The sequence below is a fragment of the Ascidiella aspersa genome, chromosome 6 (genome assembly GCF_963924565.1).
Source record: "Ascidiella aspersa chromosome 6, kaAscAspe10.2, whole genome shotgun sequence".
NCBI lineage: Eukaryota > Metazoa > Chordata > Ascidiacea > Phlebobranchia > Ascidiidae > Ascidiella > Ascidiella aspersa.
The window spans coordinates 6027208-6047746 of NC_139452.1; the positions used below are offsets into that span (position 1 = coordinate 6027208).

Sequence of the window (20539 nt, forward strand, 5' to 3'; positions counted from 1 at the left end):
GTCAAATACGCTACACTTCCCCGTATCGCATTTTTACGCATTGTTTACTAAATATTTTGCGCAGTATTCAAGAGGAACATTGCGTTCTGTCGTGTGCGGACAACAAAGTGACCCTGGAAGCCCCTAAAGCCACAAACGTGGTGTTGAACGGCGGACCGTTGAAAGGCCCTCGCCAGCTTAATCACGGGGTAGGTGCACACAGTATGGCCGTCAGTGAGTAATACAACTAATCCAGGGGATATAGAGCCCTGTTGTGGGCGATTAAAGGTCTTTGTCAATATGTTGTTAAACGGTGTAAGGGTGCCTTTTATTATTGGCGATAGAGGTTCGAAATAAAGTAGAACTAACCCTTCCTGCTTTTTCTTGCTTTGACAGCAATTTCGCAATAAGTTGGCGTTTAATTGGGTTAAAAGTTGATAAGAATCTTGGTTAAATTTACAGTTAACATAGATTAGGCGATTCAAAATATACATTTACTGCTTTATATTGTAACTGTGTAGACCATTGGTTCCCAACTTTGTTTAACCTATAGAGCCCCCTTTCCAAAATACAAACAAATTTCGGAAGCATTTTCGGTAATTGATTTGCTGTAGTGTCATAAACAAATGAAGTTGAAACATCACTATCTTATGAAAAATTATCAAATTGTTATTTTAAATGCTTATTAAAATAGTATGTTAATTGCTTTAAAACTAAAAAAAACTTTTTATACCCTTGAACATTATAAATGGTAGATCGGCTTGGAACGACTAATGAGGGTAAATATAATAAAATTTGTTATTTCAGTTAGCAAGTGCGAAAGAAATAATTCTACACAGTTTAAACACGACTGTATACATTTATTAAAATGTTTTATATTCCAGGATCGTCTCAAACTTGGATCCAACGCACTTTTCCTCTACGTTGGATTCCCAGCGGAACGTCATAGCAGTGACGTCAGCGTGACGAAAAAGTTCGACTTCGCCTTTTTTCAGGACGAGCTCGCCAGCTCTTTTGCGCCACCCAGGGACTTCCAGTCCACGTTTAAGCAAGACAAGCAGGTGTGTGGCAAGCATTGGCCTATGGTTGTTTCTCGACTCGCTCCTCTCTGAGCATGTGTAGCTTAGTTGGTAGAACGATGGTGTCGGTAGTGCCGAGGTCGTGAGTTCGAACCTCACTTCAGGATAGTTGTTTCTAGCCTGCCCTGCTTGCATCATTGATCGATAGATTCGGTTAGTCTGCGATAGCTTTCGATTTACCCATAGCAGAAGGTTTTTAATGTGTCGTAGGTAAGAAATTTTAATTTTTCACCGTAAGAAATTGTAAGTAACCGCAACTATTTTATTGCTATGCACAAACAACCATATTTGCTCAATAAGAGAAGTGGGCTCCAGGGGCCGATTCAGGTTTCCATGAAAATTATAAAATATTTTTTTAGAGGCAAACCAGGCTACTTAGTATCGTTTGTTTCTCTTTCGGCAACACAGGGAGTACAGATGAGTTTTGCTTAACCTTTTTGGCATTTATTTGGGTTCCTTTTCAACTTATAGCCTATCTATGGGGAAAATATATTGGCACCATACGGATTTTAAACGGTAAACTCTCGGTATAATCGTGATATACTTCAACACAACTTTTCAATTTGGCCCAGAGCCTTTTCTCTACACAAGACGTAAGGAGTTTGCACAGAAGTAGCCTAAGTGGTGTTTATCTGCCGTCGAGCAAAATAAACATAGCAAGTGGAAAAATATACCCTATTTATTACTGTCTGCCAGGAGCTCAAATGTCTCAACCTGTTTCATAAAGTATCGTTACGGTATGCACTCCTTCTTTAATATATTTTTTTTGATTTCATTGGTTGATTTCAGTCTAAAACCAGGCAAGTTGTCATATTCGCAACTTTCTGTCGTGGAATAAACTAACAGCAAGCAATATTGACCAACAGTTTCCTAAGCAATTAATTGCTCCTCTAACGCTGCTAAACTACTTCTATAGCAATAGCAAATGAACAACTTTAATCACGAATTGGGCATTACAACTCGTGTACAATCCAGTTCTGATTAGACACAATTCTCAGTAATTCCTTAATACAATCCTAATTTGACTGGGGTTATTTGGAGGAATTTTGTGGCTAATATTGAATTATTTTAATTGGGCAGGCAGAAGAGGTGTACAGAGAATACATTGTTCTAATGCCGGCCGTCTCTGGTGTAAACGCTATGAGCGAAGAAATGCACAGAGATGTCGAATTCGAGCTTATTCTCAAAAACCTGGCCACCCACGACGAAGAAGGCAAGGAATTGCCAAAAGAAATACTGGTTAAAGTCTTTAATAAGGTGAGTGTTCCCGGCGCGATTCACATAACGATATAAACGGCCGGGCCACAGCACAGGGAGTTTGTGAAAAACATGCTAATTCATGAGAAAAAAATAATGTCGTACATGATGAGTGAAAAATACCTGTTCATACATGAGTAGCCTATTATGGAGTTGGAACAAATTGTGCTCTTTGAAACTCTTGTAAAAGCCAAACAATGTTTTGATTAGAATCTGTTTAAAATCCGCAATAAAACAAATAATTCAGCAAAAATACTTACACTTTATACTTACGATCGATTCGGTAAAATCGACTCCAAAAAAGAACACACTCGGTCTCTTCACAAATGAACAAACCGACGACTGCTATTTTCAACCATTTTTCCGGCTCTTATCACGCTTACAGTGGGCAGAAGTTAGTGGTTAATCTTACGTTAGCATACGCGAAAAATTGGGAAATCGGGAATTTTTGACGAACGAATTTACAACACGCGACAAGAAGTTAAATTAAATCTTCGATACATCAGCCCAGGTTAGGTCGCATTATAACCAGGCTTTGGCCAGAAAAAAAGTTTGCGCACACGTGATAAATATTTAAAGCATTTATACTGCATTGTTACAAAATACAGCGCCACGAAATAACAATACTGTTTTTTTTAAATATAGTAATACTTCTCCATAAGTTTACGTAATGCTCCTATGTTGAACATGCAACAAAACCTGTTGGCCACACATGAGTCTCAGTTTGCCGACCCTTGATTTAAGACATCCTGTTCTTCATAAAACAAAAATTCTTAAACTCTAAATATTTCCAACAGAATTAGTTTAAATGTACATGGTTAGAAACAAACAATATAAGTGAAAACACTTTTCAATAGTTGATAAAAGTTTAAATTTTCTGTTTTAATTTTAGACAAGCAACCATGTTTGGATGTGGTCCAAAACAAAGTTTGAAAACAGGCGCTACTTAATTGAGGAGTTGTATGTGAGATACCAGGAGAATCCTAGATGTCTGGATCAACTTTCTAATGAAGATGATCCTTTCTGGGATCCAATTGAGGATGTCTATGTTGGATGGTGGGTTATATAAGCTTCAAATAGATTGTATGTTAGTTAAAATATTTGATTTTATCACTGTACTTTGTTGTTACATTTCTTATTACTTTCTGGTGTTTCAACACTAAAAATAAAATTTGCTTTACGAATTTGCTTTTTTTTACATTTCTTATTCCATTTCAATTGTATAGTTGATTTGAGGTAAATTATTCAACATTTTTTACCTCAAAATATTTTTGTTGCCACTCTGTTGGAAAATTTCGCCTGTAGTAGGCTACATATAGAAATTTTATTTTTCATTTTATGTTTAATTTCCAAAAATATACAAGTTGTACTATTTTACGATGTTTTGCGTGTAGTGATAAAGGTACCGGTAGCTTTTTATTAACTGAAAATGATCAATTATTCTTTCTTAGTGCCCATGTGTGGTTATGTGGTCTTGCTCACTGCTTAAATGTCCAAGAACAAGTCGTGGTTTACAATTACAAAGGGGATGAAGAAGGGACAATTGATGTGGATATATCGCCATGTCTACCGAATGGACAGTGAGTGTTTTTAATTATATCTCAATGAAAGTGTAAGGAAAACAACTTTGGTTAAAAATTGGCATTTAGTTTAAAGTGAATGTTGGTTTGTGGTCCCTTATAAGTGTTCTGTGTTGGGCATTTTTAGGCTCTCAACTTGTGTTTATTTGATAATGTAACCCTCTGTCTTTAATTCATAAATATGACTTTGAACAGGATTCTGTGAACACAGAAACAAGAAATTCATCTTTACCAAATTAAATTACTTTACCATATAAACATTATTATCAAATATGTACTCCTAATATGTCCAACCTTTTGAATGGTGAATAAAATTCTGCAACTAAAGTGTATTTTACTCCCTAAGGACGGTGGGTGAGCTTGATTTGATTCAAGAGCCTACAGAGTTACTTGGCAGAAGATTTGACATCAAAGTTGATATCATGAAATGTTCTGGGCTGGCTTGGATTCACGAAAACAGCACGAGGGGTATTGTGATTAGGTAAAAAAAACTCCTCTGTTTATTTATTTATTTTTTTGCTGTTTAGTGATTTACTAACTTTTTGCTACTCAAAAATTGACCAAAATGTCTGCAATTTTTAAATGAGTAGGATATTTGTAATGTTGTAACCAATGACTTTTAATTTAGGTGTATTTAAGTCACTACTTACATTAACCTAAAGTGTTTTGACTAGAAAAACATTCACAAAAATGTTTTTTTTACCTAAACTTTTAAACGTAAAAACTTGCTTGCTATTTGTTTTGTGTTTGATAGCGAAATTTGGCTTGGAAAGGAATTAATTTACCAATTTTAGTAGTTTACTGTTTTAATACTGTTTATTTTTGGTAATTACTTGGCGCGGGACTTAATTTCTGTAACTGTAAGTGTTTTGTAAACTTGTTACATTGAAAAAATTTTTGCATTTTCTAATTAGGTACAAGTTTCACCACAAGTGGGCGAAGCAGAGTCCATCCTACTGGTGCTCAGTAAACCCTAAGGTGAACTTTTCCGAGCAGCTAACATTCACTTTAGTGGATCAAAGTCTGCTGAGATATTTTCAAACATGTGCACTTGTTGTTGAACTTTGGGGACTCCAAGGTAAGAAGCATAGCACAACTTTTTGTGGCCAATTTTGTTCGAAGTTGTCACAAAACAGCTCTACAGTAAAATCAAATCTGGATTAATGTAACAACTTCTGGTCGTTTCAAATAAACCATTTGAGTAATTAGGTGGAACTTCAAATCTTAATGATCACCCTTGTTTATTAAAAGTATTTAAACATTTTAACATTTATATGCGGTTGTTTATTATTCGCTTTTAGCTTCAGATAATTACATCAGACAAGCGCACCTGTTTTGGTTAAAAATCCCAGTCAATGCACCTATTTTATATTTCTACACATAAATAAAGCAATGAAACCACTAAAGTTTTGCTGAACAAAAAATCAATTTGAAAACAAAAAATTAAAGTAGACAGCCAACGTCAAATGTTATGTTGAAATCTACCTCTGAACTTTTTTTTGAATTGCAGCGGGAAAATCCGACTCTTGTGAGGACTGGCGTGATAGTGGAGTAGCGATGAGTGGAAGTGAAGCATCTTCCGTTCCCTCGTCGCCAATGCTAAGCGTTACGCAAAGCGATATTTACACAATGGTGTGCAATATTTAATTGCGACAAATTTAGTTTGTAGTTTACTAAGTTAGTCTATATAATCAAAACTTTGTTATTTTAGGGTGAAGAACGCTAAAATTTATGTATTAAGTGCCTATGTTTTAAGTGCAAGTTGAAAATCATGTTATAATTAATCACTTTTTGTTTTAATTTTCACTGAACATTGCTTCCTATGGTATATGATAATTTTTATTATTTTTGTGGTACAACCATCCTAGTAAAAAAGTATTGACTTTAAATAATTGTATGCTTTTAGGAAAAGGATTTGGCTGCATTACGTAAAGAGTTAGACAAGAGTAAGCGAAGAAATGAAGAGTTGAAGGGGAAAAACAAAGTATATAATATTATGTTTTCTGTTTGCTTAACGCTAGACCCTTATAACTGCATTGGACCATTGGCCAGTTTTTCATTAATAAAATCTCAAAATTGGCAGGCACAAGCATAAATACTATACTAAAATGTCAAACCACCCAGGTTTGGCGTTTTACAGAAATGTTTAACAGTTTATGTGATTATTTTTAACATTGTTTAAGATTTGTGCGAACAGCCATGTTAGTCATGTATTTTAATGTGAATATGGTATAGGAAAATCTAGCAACACAATAAATGAGAGCCTGCCCTTATAGTCTTTAAAACTGATTTTATGTCCAGCTCAAGCTATGCTTTTTGGAAGTGCCACTAAACGTCAAGCAATACAATTTCAGGCCTTTAAAACCCCATTATTTTCTTTAAAGTATTTGAATGTCTTTTTTATAAGTTGTGTAGTAACCCTGCAATTACACGCCACCACTGCATTTGGAACAAATATTATTGTTTTTATTTACAACTGTGGAATTCTAGTGTTTTTTGTTACATTTAGGTTTTGGAAAAAGAGAATAAGAAGCTGAAAAAGGGCATCAAAGCAATCCCAGGCAAGAACAACTTAAAATCATAATCGCCCCTTTCGTGTTTTCTATTCTTAACATCACATTTTGGTGTTCCATAGAAACTGCATCTCAAGGCCGGGACAGTCCAGCAACACAAGGGGGCACCAGGGTGCAAGTGGAACTCGGTCGGGCGCTCAAGGACTTTTTCGCCGACATCAGGCCGGTGCAAAGAAGGCTTCAGGACTTAAAAGTGAGCGGAGATTCAACGAGCAGAAGTGTTGCAACAACATCTGATGATTTGGACAAGGCCCTTACCACACTGCGCAGGGCTGTGTCGGTTGCTGTCAGAATTCACAAGGAAGAAAGGACGTATTCAAGCCTGAGCACTTAGCACTTCTGTAAATAAGTGGTTTTAATATGACTTTTAGTCCCAGTCAATCATTTGTTAAATTATTCAAGTCATCGGTTGCTCAAAGCAAACTCAAGACATTGACATCAAAATATTTAATATTTATATATAAACTATTGAAATTGGTAAACTGGCTTGATTGGGAGCTTTATTTCAAATCATAAAACACATAAATAAACGCTAGGCAAACTAAACTGTTTTGTCTGTAAACAAGGGATTTTATTATGACTTAAGTCCCAGTCAAGTGATTTGTTAAATTATTCAAGCCCAGTTTAAGTCATCAGTTGCCCAAACAAAACTCAAAACATTGGCATATAAATTATATACATTTAAACTATTGAAATTTGTAAACTAGCTTGACTGTGAGCAATATTTTATATTATAAACCACAAAAAACAAAAGTAGGACAATAAACTGTTATGTGATAAAGTTTGGATAAATATCCCATTTTTAAGACATCCAACACTGTTACTTGGGATTGTGTTCTAACAGGTTTCTCTTACACTAAGCAGTCTTTTAAAGGTTTTTAAAACAAACAATTGGTCAAAGTTACTGAAAATCCACCTTTATGTTGCAGTATTTTGTTTGGCAGTTTTGGTTTGATAATTGATCTTCCTCCTAAAATGATGTATGAGGTATAAGGGTAATTGTATGTGTGATTCATACATTAAGTTAGCACACAAAAGTTATACTGTTTCCTAACCATACACATTAGCTATAAAGTGGTTATTGGTTAAGGCATGTTGGTAAAACTTGACAGAAAACATTGTAGAACTGCTGTTGTAAATGAAACAACCTTCAGAAGAACGCTGTTTAATAAATGCACTGTGTTGATTACATACTTTTTCTATTTTTGTGCATGCATGTAGATTTTTATTTTCACTGTGACAGGCCATTGTGTCTTAGGACGTTTCTGTTGTATGCTCGCTGTATATATTTTGAATTGCAATAAGAGTAAACAAGCCAGCAAACTACCATGCTGCATTATTTTTTGCTGTCCAAAGAGCTAAATATAATTAACTGATGTCATGCTACTAACATGAACACACTGTAGGCTAGCAACTAAACCGCAACATTCCATTTCCATACGCAACTCAAACTTTTAACTCCTATATTTTATTTGAATTATGAACGTTTTCAACAGAAACCCTTGTTCGATTTTGAGTGCATTCACATTGTTTGCTCAATGAGACTTGGCCAGAATTTTTAGCACATATCCCGCAGCATGTGGTGTGACTAAGCGTTCGGCAATCGTCGCAAATTAACACCAGCTGTCGGCAGTTGACTGTAGAGCAGAGCTGGTATTGGTCAAATGGCTTCTTACACCTTTGGCAATTGGACACCACAGCGTCAGAATCGCCAATGCTGTAACGATTATCAAAGACAAATAACTTCCCTTTGTAATGACCGTCTGGGTATTTTTCCATATACCTGAAAAAAAAAATCATAAGAAATATACACGGCCTTGCCTGAAAAAAAAAGATTGATTTTGTTACAAAGAAATGTACTGGATTAATAAAAACGCAATTGTTTCATTTTTAATTAGTAGGCGTACAATTTGACTTTCCGGGGATTAATAGGCTTTACAACAAGGCACAACAAAGGTAAAGTTTTACATCCCTGAAACAGAGTGTATGTATAACTTTTGATTGGCTGATGTCAGTTAGAGAAGTACACAGTTATAAAGAAGGCCTAAGCATGAGTCAATGGAAAACAAAGTCTTACTTGTGAATGCCCCCTTTTAATTGCAAGACCTGGGAACATTCTGTTGCTTGTTTAACATAGGCTGATGCTCTTTCACAGCGAATACCACCGGTGCAGTACATGACCACCGTGCGATTGGTGAACATCTCTTTGTTGTGGTTGACATATTCAGGAAAATAACTGAACTTTCGCAAATCAGGTTTCACCGCCCCCTCGAAATATCCAATTTTGCTTTCGTAGAAGTTGCGACAATCCAAAAGTAGAGGACCCTTCTAAAAGAAGTGGTAGGTAAATTTACAATAATTTATTTTCAGTGCTTTTTTGGAAGTGAAATATGATTTTTTTTTACTATTACCTAAAGTGTTTTTATTTAGAGTACACACATAGACCAGTGTCTCTTAACCTTTTTTAATTTGGGGCATACCTAGAGACATCTAAAAATGCAAAAAATCCGGGGCCAAAAAAGAACTAGGGTGACAACAGCGAAACAGCTGATGCCAGACAGATGTCCCTTAATCGTATTATACCCGCTCCCTACAGTTTTAGGCATTATTGTGTGCATTTAGGTCATATTTCGATTAATTCAGGACTTTAAAATACAACTATACATACTTCCTTTGACTGTGGATTACTTTTGACATCTTGCACAATCCGGTGCATTTCATCAGGTGTGACGTATTCTGCTCCGTCAGTTGACTTAACATTGTCGGTTGAAATTCCCATTGTGCAAAGTTCCGAACACACCGTCAAGGCCAAACCATCAAAGCTATTTCCATTTCCAGGACTGGTTTTAAAGTCGCCACTTGCCATGGATGAAAACAAAGGATGCTTCAAAACACTTTGTTTGTATTCCTCGGTTGCACATGAACAACCTTCCACTGTACCGTTAACACCTTCATTTGCAACCCTAATTTTTCCAGTTAGATTTAGGGTTTTGCAAAGCTTGGTCTAAAAAAAAACAGCTTTTTTTTAGAAATCACAATGTTTTAAAAGTCCCACAAATATGGGGGGACAATAACTTTTTAATTACAATAAAAGACCAGAAAATATCTTCATTGGAAATTAATAGACGTTCAGTTACCTAAGGCAATTCAGAAAAGGACGCTGGTCTGAAATCCTACTACAACGTTGAACAATTTTTAAATCAACGCACAATATTTGGGTTAGGGTGTTGATTAGTGTTAGGTTAAGGGTGGGTCAAGTCTTATGATATTTATTATTTGATAATATTGCTTTAACCTAACCAAACGCTAACCCGCACCCTAACCCAAATAATGCTAGTTGTGGTAGGATTCTAGACAAGCGCCCAGAAAAGACAAAATAACACTTACCTGCCATTCAATTATTGATGCACAACATTCAATGTTGACATAGTGATAGAACAAAAGAACAAGATGTTGGTTTCCACCACAACAACACTGAAATTCTACGACAGGCATTTCATATTTGTAAACGCTTGGTGTAATGTTAGCATCATCTTTGTGGTTCAAGGACTCTGTTAGCAAAGAGGCACCAGATTGTACTTCATGCATGTGGTTTAGAGCTACGTGCTTTTGAACATCTTTAATGTGTTGATACCTAATTTGGCAACATTCCCAACATTGTGTGTTCGGCGTTGGGCTTACTTTAAGTTTGTCTACATATCTTGCAAATGCGGCTTTTGAACACAATTTTCCTAAGTTTTTGGAGGAAAGTTTCTTCGGGTTGATTTTCTTCATTATAACATATCAAGGTATGCCCTGTTTTAAAATTAAATAAAGTTACTCAATATATATATGCCAATATAAGAATTCTAAAAAAGTTAAAAATGCGTTGTACATTTATTCACCAAAAGCTAGCCAACACACTAGCTAAACGAAGAAATTTCAAAGGCAAAAAAAACATATTTAGCCTCATTTTTTTAGAAAAAAAATTTTACCACAACAATAAGAATGATCTATATTTACAAAATAAAAATTAAAAATTAAAAAAAATATTAATATTCAAAATTAATATTCGCAACAATTTTTAATAAAAAATAATTTACGCAACTAGAGACCAACAAAATCGCATAGCGCTTGATAATACCTTTCCAACGATGCCACACATGACTCGGTAAAAGTTGAGGCCATACGCTTTTATCGTCGATAACCGATCCTAAAATTCATAAGCGATCGCGGTAATTTTTAAACGCCCGTCACTTGCCCAATTTAAAGTGCAAGTGAACGAAATTTTATCAAGACATTTCTACAAACCTTATAATGCCATAGAAAGAAAAAATAGTAAAAAATTTTAATGTTGAAAATATTTCAAATTTAGCATTTGTTATGCGTAATATCGAGTTTTTTCATCCCACCAACATCCGACCAAAAAAGACCCAAAAATCAATTTACGCAACTAGAGACCAACAAAATCGCATAGCGCTTGATAATACCTTTCCAACGATGCCACACATGACTCGGTAAAAGTTGAGGCCATACGCTTTTATTGTCGATAACCGATCCTAAAATTCATAAGCGATCGCGGAAATTTTTAAACGCCCGTCACTTGCCAAATTTAAAGTGCAAGTGAACGAAATTTTATCAAGACATTTCTACAAACCTTATAATGCCATAGAAAGAAAAAATAGTAAAAAATTTTAATGTTGAAAATATTTCAAATTTAGCATTTGTTATGCGTAATATCGAGTTTTTTCATCCCACCAACATCCGACCAAAAAAGACCCAAAAATCAATTTACGCAACTAGAGACCAACAAAATCGCATAGCGCTTGATAATACCTTTCCAACGATGCCACACATGACTCGGTAAAAGTTGAGGCCATACGCTTTTATCGTCGATAACCGATCCTAAAATTCATAAGCGATCGCGGTAATTTTTAAACGCCCGTCACTTGCCCAATTTAAAGTGCAAGTGAACGAAATTTTATCAAGACATTTCTACAAACCTTATAATGCCATAGAAAGAAAAAATAGTAAAAAATTTTAATGTTGAAAATATTTCAAATTTAGCATTTGTTATGCGTAATATCGAGTTTTTTCATCCCACCAACATCCGACCAAAAAAGACCCAAAAATCAATTTACGCAACTAGAGACCAACAAAATCGCATAGCGCTTGATAATACCTTTCCAACGATGCCACACATGACTCGGTAAAAGTTGAGGCCATACGCTTTTATCGTCGATAACCGATCCTAAAATTCATAAGCGATCGCGGTAATTTTTAAACGCCCGTCACTTGCCCAATTTAAAGTGCAAGTGAACGAAATTTTATCAAGACATTTCTACAAACCTTATAATGCCATAGAAAGAAAAAATAGTAAAAAATTTTAATGTTGAAAATATTTCAAATTTAGCATTTGTTATGCGTAATATCGAGTTTTTTCATCCCACCAACATCCGACCAAAAAAGACCCAAAAATCAATTTACGCAACTAGAGACCAACAAAATCGCATAGCGCTTGATAATACCTTTCCAACGATGCCACACATGACTCGGTAAAAGTTGAGGCCATACGCTTTTATCGTCGATAACCGATCCTAAAATTCATAAGCGATCGCGGTAATTTTTAAACGCCCGTCACTTGCCCAATTTAAAGTGCAAGTGAACGAAATTTTATCAAGACATTTCTACAAACCTTATAATGCCATAGAAAGAAAAAATAGTAAAAAATTTTAATGTTGAAAATATTTCAAATTTAGCATTTCTTATGCGTAATAGGCTATCGAGTTTTTTCATCCCACCAACATCCGACCAAAAAAGACCCAAAAATCAATTTACGCAACTAGAGACCAACAAAATCGCATAGCGCTTGATAATACCTTTCCAACGATGCCACACATGACTCGGTAAAAGTTGAGGCCATACGCTTTTATCGTCGATAACCGATCCTAAAATTCATAAGCGATCGCGGTAATTTTTAAACGCCCGTCACTTGCCTATTGTTCCAAATGATTTCTATAATCCCATATAGTTTTAAGAAAAAATGCCTTTGTTCTAACAACGTCCTCGCATTCATTGTCATTCTTCACGCTTTTAAAAGTCTTTGCGCCAGACTATTGTTCTCGCGCTAACGGGCTGTTATCTTTTCGCACCTACTTTTCGATCTAAACTTGCGAAGGAAAGAAGCTTCTTTAAGGGTGATGCTATCATATAAATTCTCGCTGTTCTGTTCAAGCTTTTTAGTATAAAGAAAATAATCATTGCGGTAGTAGCAATGGTGCTTTGTTGAATGTTGAGGATGTGTCTCGTATGGATATTGTAAAAAACGTGGTGAAAAGTAAGAGTCTTGACGTTAAGCAGAATGATAAAATAAAATTGATAAAGAGCGCAATTGAATCTTTTAATTTTGATCGTTCGTGCGGTGCTAGCTGGAAAATTTTAGTTGGCAAATTGAAAAAACGAAAAATGTCGAAGAAGGAGATTAGGGATGAAGTTCGTGGTCTACAGAATTTTTTTGCGCAACATGCTAACGAGTTTAGTGGAATTCGTGATTTGTCAGTTGAATGTGATAAAACTAGTGGCGATGTGTTTTGTGAAGACAGTTGCGGTAGTAGCAGTGGTGCTTCGGTTGTTGAAATTAGTGAAGATGAGTTTTGTAGTGAACCATTGTTGTGTGAGAGTCCAGTTGATCAATTGTCGTCGTTTGACCAAAATGAACCAGCTTTGTCTAACAGCATTAGTTGCGAGTTTTGGACTCCTGACACTAAAATATCGCCACGGCATACATTTGAACTTTGTGAATCCGAGTGGATTCCACTAAAACAATCCGTAGTTGGTAAAAGTTTTACAAATAGAAATTGGTGTTGCGTGTTTCGTCAAGCGCTTAAAAAAAGTAACCCGTTCTGTAGTTTTGGGTTCGAAAGACATTTCTGGAATCATGAAAATAGCAAAAGTCGTGCTTTTCATTGTAATGCCTATTGTACTTTTGAATTTTGCACTTGTAAAGTTAGCATCGATTTGTCAACTAATGCCAGCAAAACATTCGAAGTAAATTACACAGGCGATGTACGGCGCAGAAAGGGCGATATTGCTGCCTGCAGATTGAAGGGTGATAGAAGAAAAGCCATACACTATTTTTATCACACTGAACTGACAAACTCTCATTACCTTGATTTTCACTAAACTCGTCAGCATGTTGCGCAAAAAAATTTTGTAGACTACGAACTTCGCACCTAATCTCTTTTTTCGCCATTTTTCGTTTTTTTAATTTGCCTACCAAAGTTATCCAACTAGCACTGCACGAACGGTCAAAATCAAACGAATCAATTGCGCTTTTTATTAATTTAATTTTATCATCCGACTTTTCTACCATACGTGCCCCACCATAAATTCGTTGCTTTGGCTGCAAAAAAATAAATACGTTGATAAAACCAAGGTCACAATGTGGATGTTATTTTCAACAACACTTACCACAGGATTGGATACTACTTTCTTTGGCCCGCTGGTTGAAGAAGCAGATGTCCGTGCTCCTACGGTCTTCTACAAGAAAATATAGTTAGATGATCGACCACAAATTGTTTTGACCACTAAACGTTTCGCAAAAATATACACTTACCGCTGGGGTTAATACCTCTTTCGCTTGCCCGCTGGTTGAAGGAGTAGATGCCCGTGCTTCAACGATCGTCTGTAAATAAACTGCGTTAGAGCATCAAATCTAGCGAGTATTGAAAGAGTTTTGCAACAATACTTACCGCAGGCTTGGGATCCACCTTTTTGAGCCCGCTGCTCGATGGAAACGAAGGAAGTTTTCCAACGGTCGTCTGTAAATAAACTGCGTTAGAGCATCAAATCTAGCGAGTATTGAAAGAGTTTTGCAACAATACTTACCGCAGGCTTGGGATCCACCTTTTTGAGCCCGCTGCTCGATGGAAACGAAGGAAGTTTTCCAACGGTCGTCTGTAAATAAACTGCGTTAGAGCATCAAATCTAGCGAGTGTTGAAAGAGTTTTGCAACAATACTTACCGCAGGCTTGGGATCCACCTTTTTGAGCCCGCTGCTCTATGGAAACGAAGGAAGTTTTCCAACGGTCGTCTGTAAATAAACTGCGTTAGAGCATCAAATCTAGCGAGTATTGAAAGAGTTTTGCAACAATACTTACCGCAGGCTTGGGATCCACCTTTTTGAGCCCGCTGCTCGATGGAAACGAAGGAAGTTTTCCAACGGACGTCTGTAAATAAACTGCGTTAGAGCATCAAATCTAGCGAGTATTGAAAGAGTTTTGCAACAATACTTACCACAGGCTTGGGGTCCACCTTTTTAATCCTGCTGCTCGATCGAGTGAACTTTCGTGATCCTACGATAGTCCACTCATCTTCATCACTCTACAAGTAAATTTTGTTTAAAAGTCCAACTCAAACAAGTATTGAAAAAACCTTTACAGCATCACTTACCGCAGGCTTAGGGACGACCTTTTTGAGCCAACTGCTCGATGGAGCCGACACCCGTGCTCCAACGGTCGTCTACAAAAAAATTCCGTTTAAAGGTCCAACTTAACTAAGTATTGATAAATGATAAAGATTTTACAAAATCGCTTACTGCAGGCTGGAGGTCCTTCTTGCAGACGAGTATTTATTGCAGACGAGTATTTATTGTAATTGCAGACTAGGAGATAACACATCTTTATTTTTAATAGAGTGCAGTAAATGTAAAGAATGGTTCCATAAAGAATGTGTAGAAACAAACATTCCAAAACAAGCAATTGAAAATAATGAAGAATTATGGTTTTGTAATCAATGTTAAAAGATGTAAAAATTAAATTCTTGGTGAACAACAATTTTAATATTTTAATTCATATTAAAAACATTTGACCTAACACAAATAACCCAAATTTAAAAGTATGTTTGCTTATTACTGTTATCATTTGGCAATAAGTATAATGTATCTTTTACATTTGTGGAAACTATCTTCAGTAAGAAAATCAAGTTCAAATAATAATTTGCAATCGCTTATAGTTAAAATGCATTGTTTCTGAGGTAAAATAACGGATAGGCATATAACTAAAATACACTTACCCTTGTAGAATTACTGCCTTGTGCGACGTCGTTTTATAAATAACTTTTGATTATTTTCTTTATACTAAAAAGCTTGAACAGAACAGCGAGAAGACTTTTAAAAGCGTGAAGAATGACAATGAATGCGAGGACGTTGTTAGAACAAAGGCATTTTTTCTTAAAACTATATGGGATTATAGAAATCATTTGGAACAATAGGCAAGTGACGGGCGTTTAAAAATTACCGCGATCGCTTATGAATTTTAGGATCGGTTATCGACGATAAAAGCGTATGGCCTCAACTTTTACCGAGTCATGTGTGGCATCGTTGGAAAGGTATTATCAAGCGCTATGCGATTTTGTTGGTCTCTAGTTGCATAAATTGATTTTTGGGTCTTTTTTGGTCGGATGTTGGTGGGATGAAAAAACTCGATAGCCTATTACGCATAAGAAATGCTAAATTTGAAATATTTTCAACATTAAAATTTTTTACTATTTTTTCTTTCTATGGCATTATAAGGTTTGTAGAAATGTCTTGATAAAATTTCGTTCACTTGCACTTTAAATTGGGCAAGTGACGGGCGTTTAAAAATTACCGCGATCGCTTATGAATTTTAGGATCGGTTATCGACGATAAAAGCGTATGGCCTCAACTTTTACCGAGTCATGTGTGGCATCGTTGGAAAGGTATTATCAAGCGCTATGCGATTTTGTTGGTCTCTAGTTGCGTAAATTGATTTTTGGGTCTTTTTTGGTCGGATGTTGGTGGGATGAAAAAACTCGATATTACGCATAACAAATGCTAAATTTGAAATATTTTCAACATTAAAATTTTTTACTATTTTTTCTTTCTATGGCATTATAAGGTTTGTAGAAATGTCTTGATAAAATTTCGTTCACTTGCACTTTAAATTGGGCAAGTGACGGGCGTTTAAAAATTACCGCGATCGCTTATGAATTTTAGGATCGGTTATCGACGATAAAAGCGTATGGCCTCAACTTTTACCGAGTCATGTGTGGCATCGTTGGAAAGGTATTATCAAGCGCTATGCGATTTTGTTGGTCTCTAGTTGCGTAAATTGATTTTTGGGTCTTTTTTGGTCGGATGTTGGTGGGATGAAAAAACTCGATATTACGCATAACAAATGCTAAATTTGAAATATTTTCAACATTAAAATTTTTTACTATTTTTTCTTTCTATGGCATTATAAGGTTTGTAGAAATGTCTTGATAAAATTTCGTTCACTTGCACTTTAAATTGGGCAAGTGACGGGCGTTTAAAAATTTCCGCGATCGCTTATGAATTTTAGGATCGGTTATCGACAATAAAAGCGTATGGCCTCAACTTTTACCGAGTCATGTGTGGCATCGTTGGAAAGGTATTATCAAGCGCTATGCGATTTTGTTGGTCTCTAGTTGCGTAAATTGATTTTTGGGTCTTTTTTGGTCGGATGTTGGTGGGATGAAAAAACTCGATATTACGCATAACAAATGCTAAATTTGAAATATTTTCAACATTAAAATTTTTTACTATTTTTTCTTTCTATGGCATTATAAGGTTTGTAGAAATGTCTTGATAAAATTTCGTTCACTTGCACTTTAAATTGGGCAAGTGACGGGCGTTTAAAAATTACCGCGATCGCTTATGAATTTTAGGATCGGTTATCGACAATAAAAGCGTATGGCCTCAACTTTTACCGAGTCATGTGTGGCATCGTTGGAAAGGTATTATCAAGCGCTATGCGATTTTGTTGGTCTCTAGTTGCGTAAATTGATTTTTGGGTCTTTTTTGGTCGGATGTTGGTGGGATGAAAAAACTCGATATTACGCATAACAAATGCTAAATTTGAAATATTTTCAACATTAAAATTTTTTACTATTTTTTCTTTCTATGGCATTATAAGGTTTGTAGAAATGTCTTGATAAAATTTCGTTCACTTGCACTTTAAATTGGGCAAGTGACGGGCGTTTAAAAATTACCGCGATCGCTTATGAATTTTAGGATCGGTTATCGACGATAAAAGCGTATGGCCTCAACTTTTACCGAGTCATGTGTGGCATCGTTGGAAAGGTATTATCAAGCGCTATGCGATTTTGTTGGTCTCTAGTTGCGTAAATTGATTTTTGGGTCTTTTTTGGTCGGATGTTGGTGGGATGAAAAACCTCGATATTACGCATAACAAATGCTAAATTTGAAATATTTTCAACATTAAAATTTTTTACTATTTTTTCTTTCTATGGCATTATAAGGTTTGTAGAAATGTCTTGATAAAATTTCGTTCACTTGCACTTTAAATTGGGCAAGTGACGGGCGTTTAAAAATTACCGCGATCGCTTATGAATTTTAGGATCGGTTATCGACAATAAAAGCGTATGGCCTCAACTTTTACCGAGTCATGTGTGGCATCGTTGGAAAGGTATTATCAAGCGCTATGCGATTTTGTTGGTCTCTAGTTGCGTAAATTGATTTTTGGGTCTTTTTTGGTCGGATGTTGGTGGGATGAAAAAACTCGATATTACGCATAACAAATGCTAAATTTGAAATATTTTCAACATTAAAATTTTTTACTATTTTTTCTTTCTATGGCATTATAAGGTTTGTAGAAATGTCTTGATAAAATTTCGTTCACTTGCACTTTAAATTGGGCAAGTGACGGGCGTTTAAAAATTACCGCGATCGCTTATGAATTTTAGGATCGGTTATCGACAATAAAAGCGTATGGCCTCAACTTTTACCGAGTCATGTGTGGCATCGTTGGAAAGGTATTATCAAGCGCTATGCGATTTTGTTGGTCTCTAGTTGCGTAAATTGATTTTTGGGTCTTTTTTGGTCGGATGTTGGTGGGATGAAAAAACTCGATATTACGCATAACAAATGCTAAATTTGAAATATTTTCAACATTAAAATTTTTTACTATTTTTTCTTTCTATGGCATTATAAGGTTTGTAGAAATGTCTTGATAAAATTTCGTTCACTTGCACTTTAAATTGGGCAAGTGACGGGCGTTTAAAAATTACCGCGATCGCTTATGAATTTTAGGATCGGTTATCGACGATAAAAGCGTATGGCCTCAACTATCACCGAGTCATGTGTGGCATCGTTGGAAAGGTATTATCAAGCGCTATGCGATTTTGTTGGTCTCTAGTTGCGTAAATTATTTTTTATTAAAAATTGTTGCGAATATTAATTTTGAATATTAATATTTTTTTTAATTTTTAATTTTTTAATTTTTATTTTGTAAATATAGATCATTCTTATTGTTGTGGTAAAATTTTTTTTCTAAAAAAATGAGGCTAAATATGTTTTTTTTGCCTTTGAAATTTCTTCGTTTAGCTAGTTTGTTGGCTAGCTTTTGGTCATTTATTCTAGTAAAGTTTGCAAAATAACCTGGTGATTTTACTTATGGTAGTTTCCCTAAATAACAACCACTATATTAAATAATATCCAAATAGATTATATTAATTTATTCTAATATATCATTGTTCCAATATCAGTTCTCATGATAGTTGGTTTATTTCATTACATTCAACAAACGATTTATTATTATAAAGCAAGGATCTCCAAACTTTTGTTCATTAAGGGCCGAATAACTGTATTGATTGACGATCGCGGGCCTGATATAAATATTTTAACTTAGTTAACTTTATTATTCACAGTGCAACCGTAATTTATCTTCATTAAGGAAATGCCTTATAAACAACTTTTATTAAACATCAAAACCAAAAAATTTGGAGACCAATGAAAAATTTTATAATATAGAATAATTTTAACTATTTAATTGTTTTAGTAATCCCAGATTTGTAATTTGCATTAAAACTTTTATCACATCAACACAATATTATTTTATGTTGTTTTAGGAAGTCTTTGTCGACTGTGAGCAGTTTTGCGCGAAAAATATCTACCTTTCTGACCAGAAAGCGTTTTAAGTGTGTCAACACCGCATTGCTATTTTTTGCGCGAATCTGTTTTAAAATGTGCCAGAAAAAACGTATAATTATTAGAAAAAAAATCTCGAGCCCTAATAAGAATCTGTACATTTATATGTTAAATATGTTAGCAGTTATTCGATAAACCTCAGAAGCCCCTTGAAATTTATCACCGCAAAATTTACGGAATTTTGCCAAATTTTTTAAATTGAATATTTTTTGCATATAGTTTTACTTGTAGGCTACATAGTTTAGTTCCCAAATTAAGTTGGAATGACGGGAATATGAATAACACTCAGGGAAAGGTGGGCAGATCCACTATGTCGTGCGAAATATTTTTTTGTTGGGAGAAATAAAACAACCAATTCAATGTGTTGGTTAAGGTTTTCTACCAATTTTTAACAACTTTAAACCGCTAAATTGTTTTAACAGCAATTCGAAGACAGCTTGTACAATCTCAACAACATTCAAACGTGGAATGAATTACTAAAGTTTCAGGTTTTGCATAGTATGGCACTTGGTTTTTACAAGAAATATTTTGTAGGCCAACGACTTTAGGCTATAGGGGACGATTAAAGCCGGAAGATTAAGACAGTGATATGGTAATCAATTCACCGTTTGGTGTACGAGGGGAAATATAAAGCACGAACTTTTGCTGAAATGGACTCATGGTTTCTTTGCCCTCTTAGCCATTTCCAACGCATAAGCGCGAAATAAAAATATTTTATTGCAATTAAATGGCATCTACCTGGGCTTGGCTTAATCGATATTATATTGATAAAATCGGAAATCTTATACGAATAACCTGCTTGGCTTAGAAAGCTACCTTGCCTTGGGCACTGAAAGTTGTTGTTTGCAACCTAAGCTTAGGAAAGTTACAGCTTTACAATAGGGTAAGGTGGCCTACATTATTTTTTTTTAAATCTTAATTTGAGCAATGATTCTTAACCTTTCGGATTTATGTTTATACTACCACTACTATGAAATCATTAGCGCAATTTACTGTAGGCTGTTTACTTGTTCCAGCTAACATAAACAGAATTAGGCCTAGCCCTAAGCCTACATTTTTGTCGCGCTGATAGTTCGTCCAATATCCTCTGTTACGTCACACAGC

The 20539-nt window shown here is 35.3% G+C and overlaps 2 protein-coding genes across 2 annotated transcripts in view; one reads left to right on the top strand and one right to left on the bottom strand.

Annotated features, from left to right (window-relative positions):
* The window catches only part of LOC146139364 (kinesin-like protein KIF28), a 34521-nt gene extending 26466 nt beyond the window's left edge, over window positions 1-8055 (top strand). The window contains exons 11-21 of the mRNA XM_083393077.1: window positions 65-188; window positions 864-1040; window positions 2139-2315; window positions 3208-3371; window positions 3767-3895; window positions 4242-4376; window positions 4810-4973; window positions 5406-5527; window positions 5802-5879; window positions 6405-6456; window positions 6531-8055. Of these exons, the coding sequence (XP_083249203.1) occupies window positions 65-188; window positions 864-1040; window positions 2139-2315; window positions 3208-3371; window positions 3767-3895; window positions 4242-4376; window positions 4810-4973; window positions 5406-5527; window positions 5802-5879; window positions 6405-6456; window positions 6531-6802 (1594 nt within the window). The 3' untranslated portion in view covers window positions 6803-8055. The remainder of the gene's footprint in view (window positions 1-64; window positions 189-863; window positions 1041-2138; window positions 2316-3207; window positions 3372-3766; window positions 3896-4241; window positions 4377-4809; window positions 4974-5405; window positions 5528-5801; window positions 5880-6404; window positions 6457-6530) is intronic.
* Window positions 7930-10242, bottom strand: LOC146139366 (thiosulfate sulfurtransferase/rhodanese-like domain-containing protein 2). Its single transcript, XM_083393078.1, has 4 exons — window positions 9856-10242; window positions 9137-9472; window positions 8546-8796; window positions 7930-8251 (listed from the first exon to the last, which is right to left on the bottom strand). The coding sequence occupies exons 1-4, from the start codon at window positions 10240-10242 to the stop codon at window positions 7930-7932; spliced, it is 1296 nt and encodes a 431-aa protein (XP_083249204.1).
* Window positions 10243-20539: the final 10297 nt, after the last annotated feature.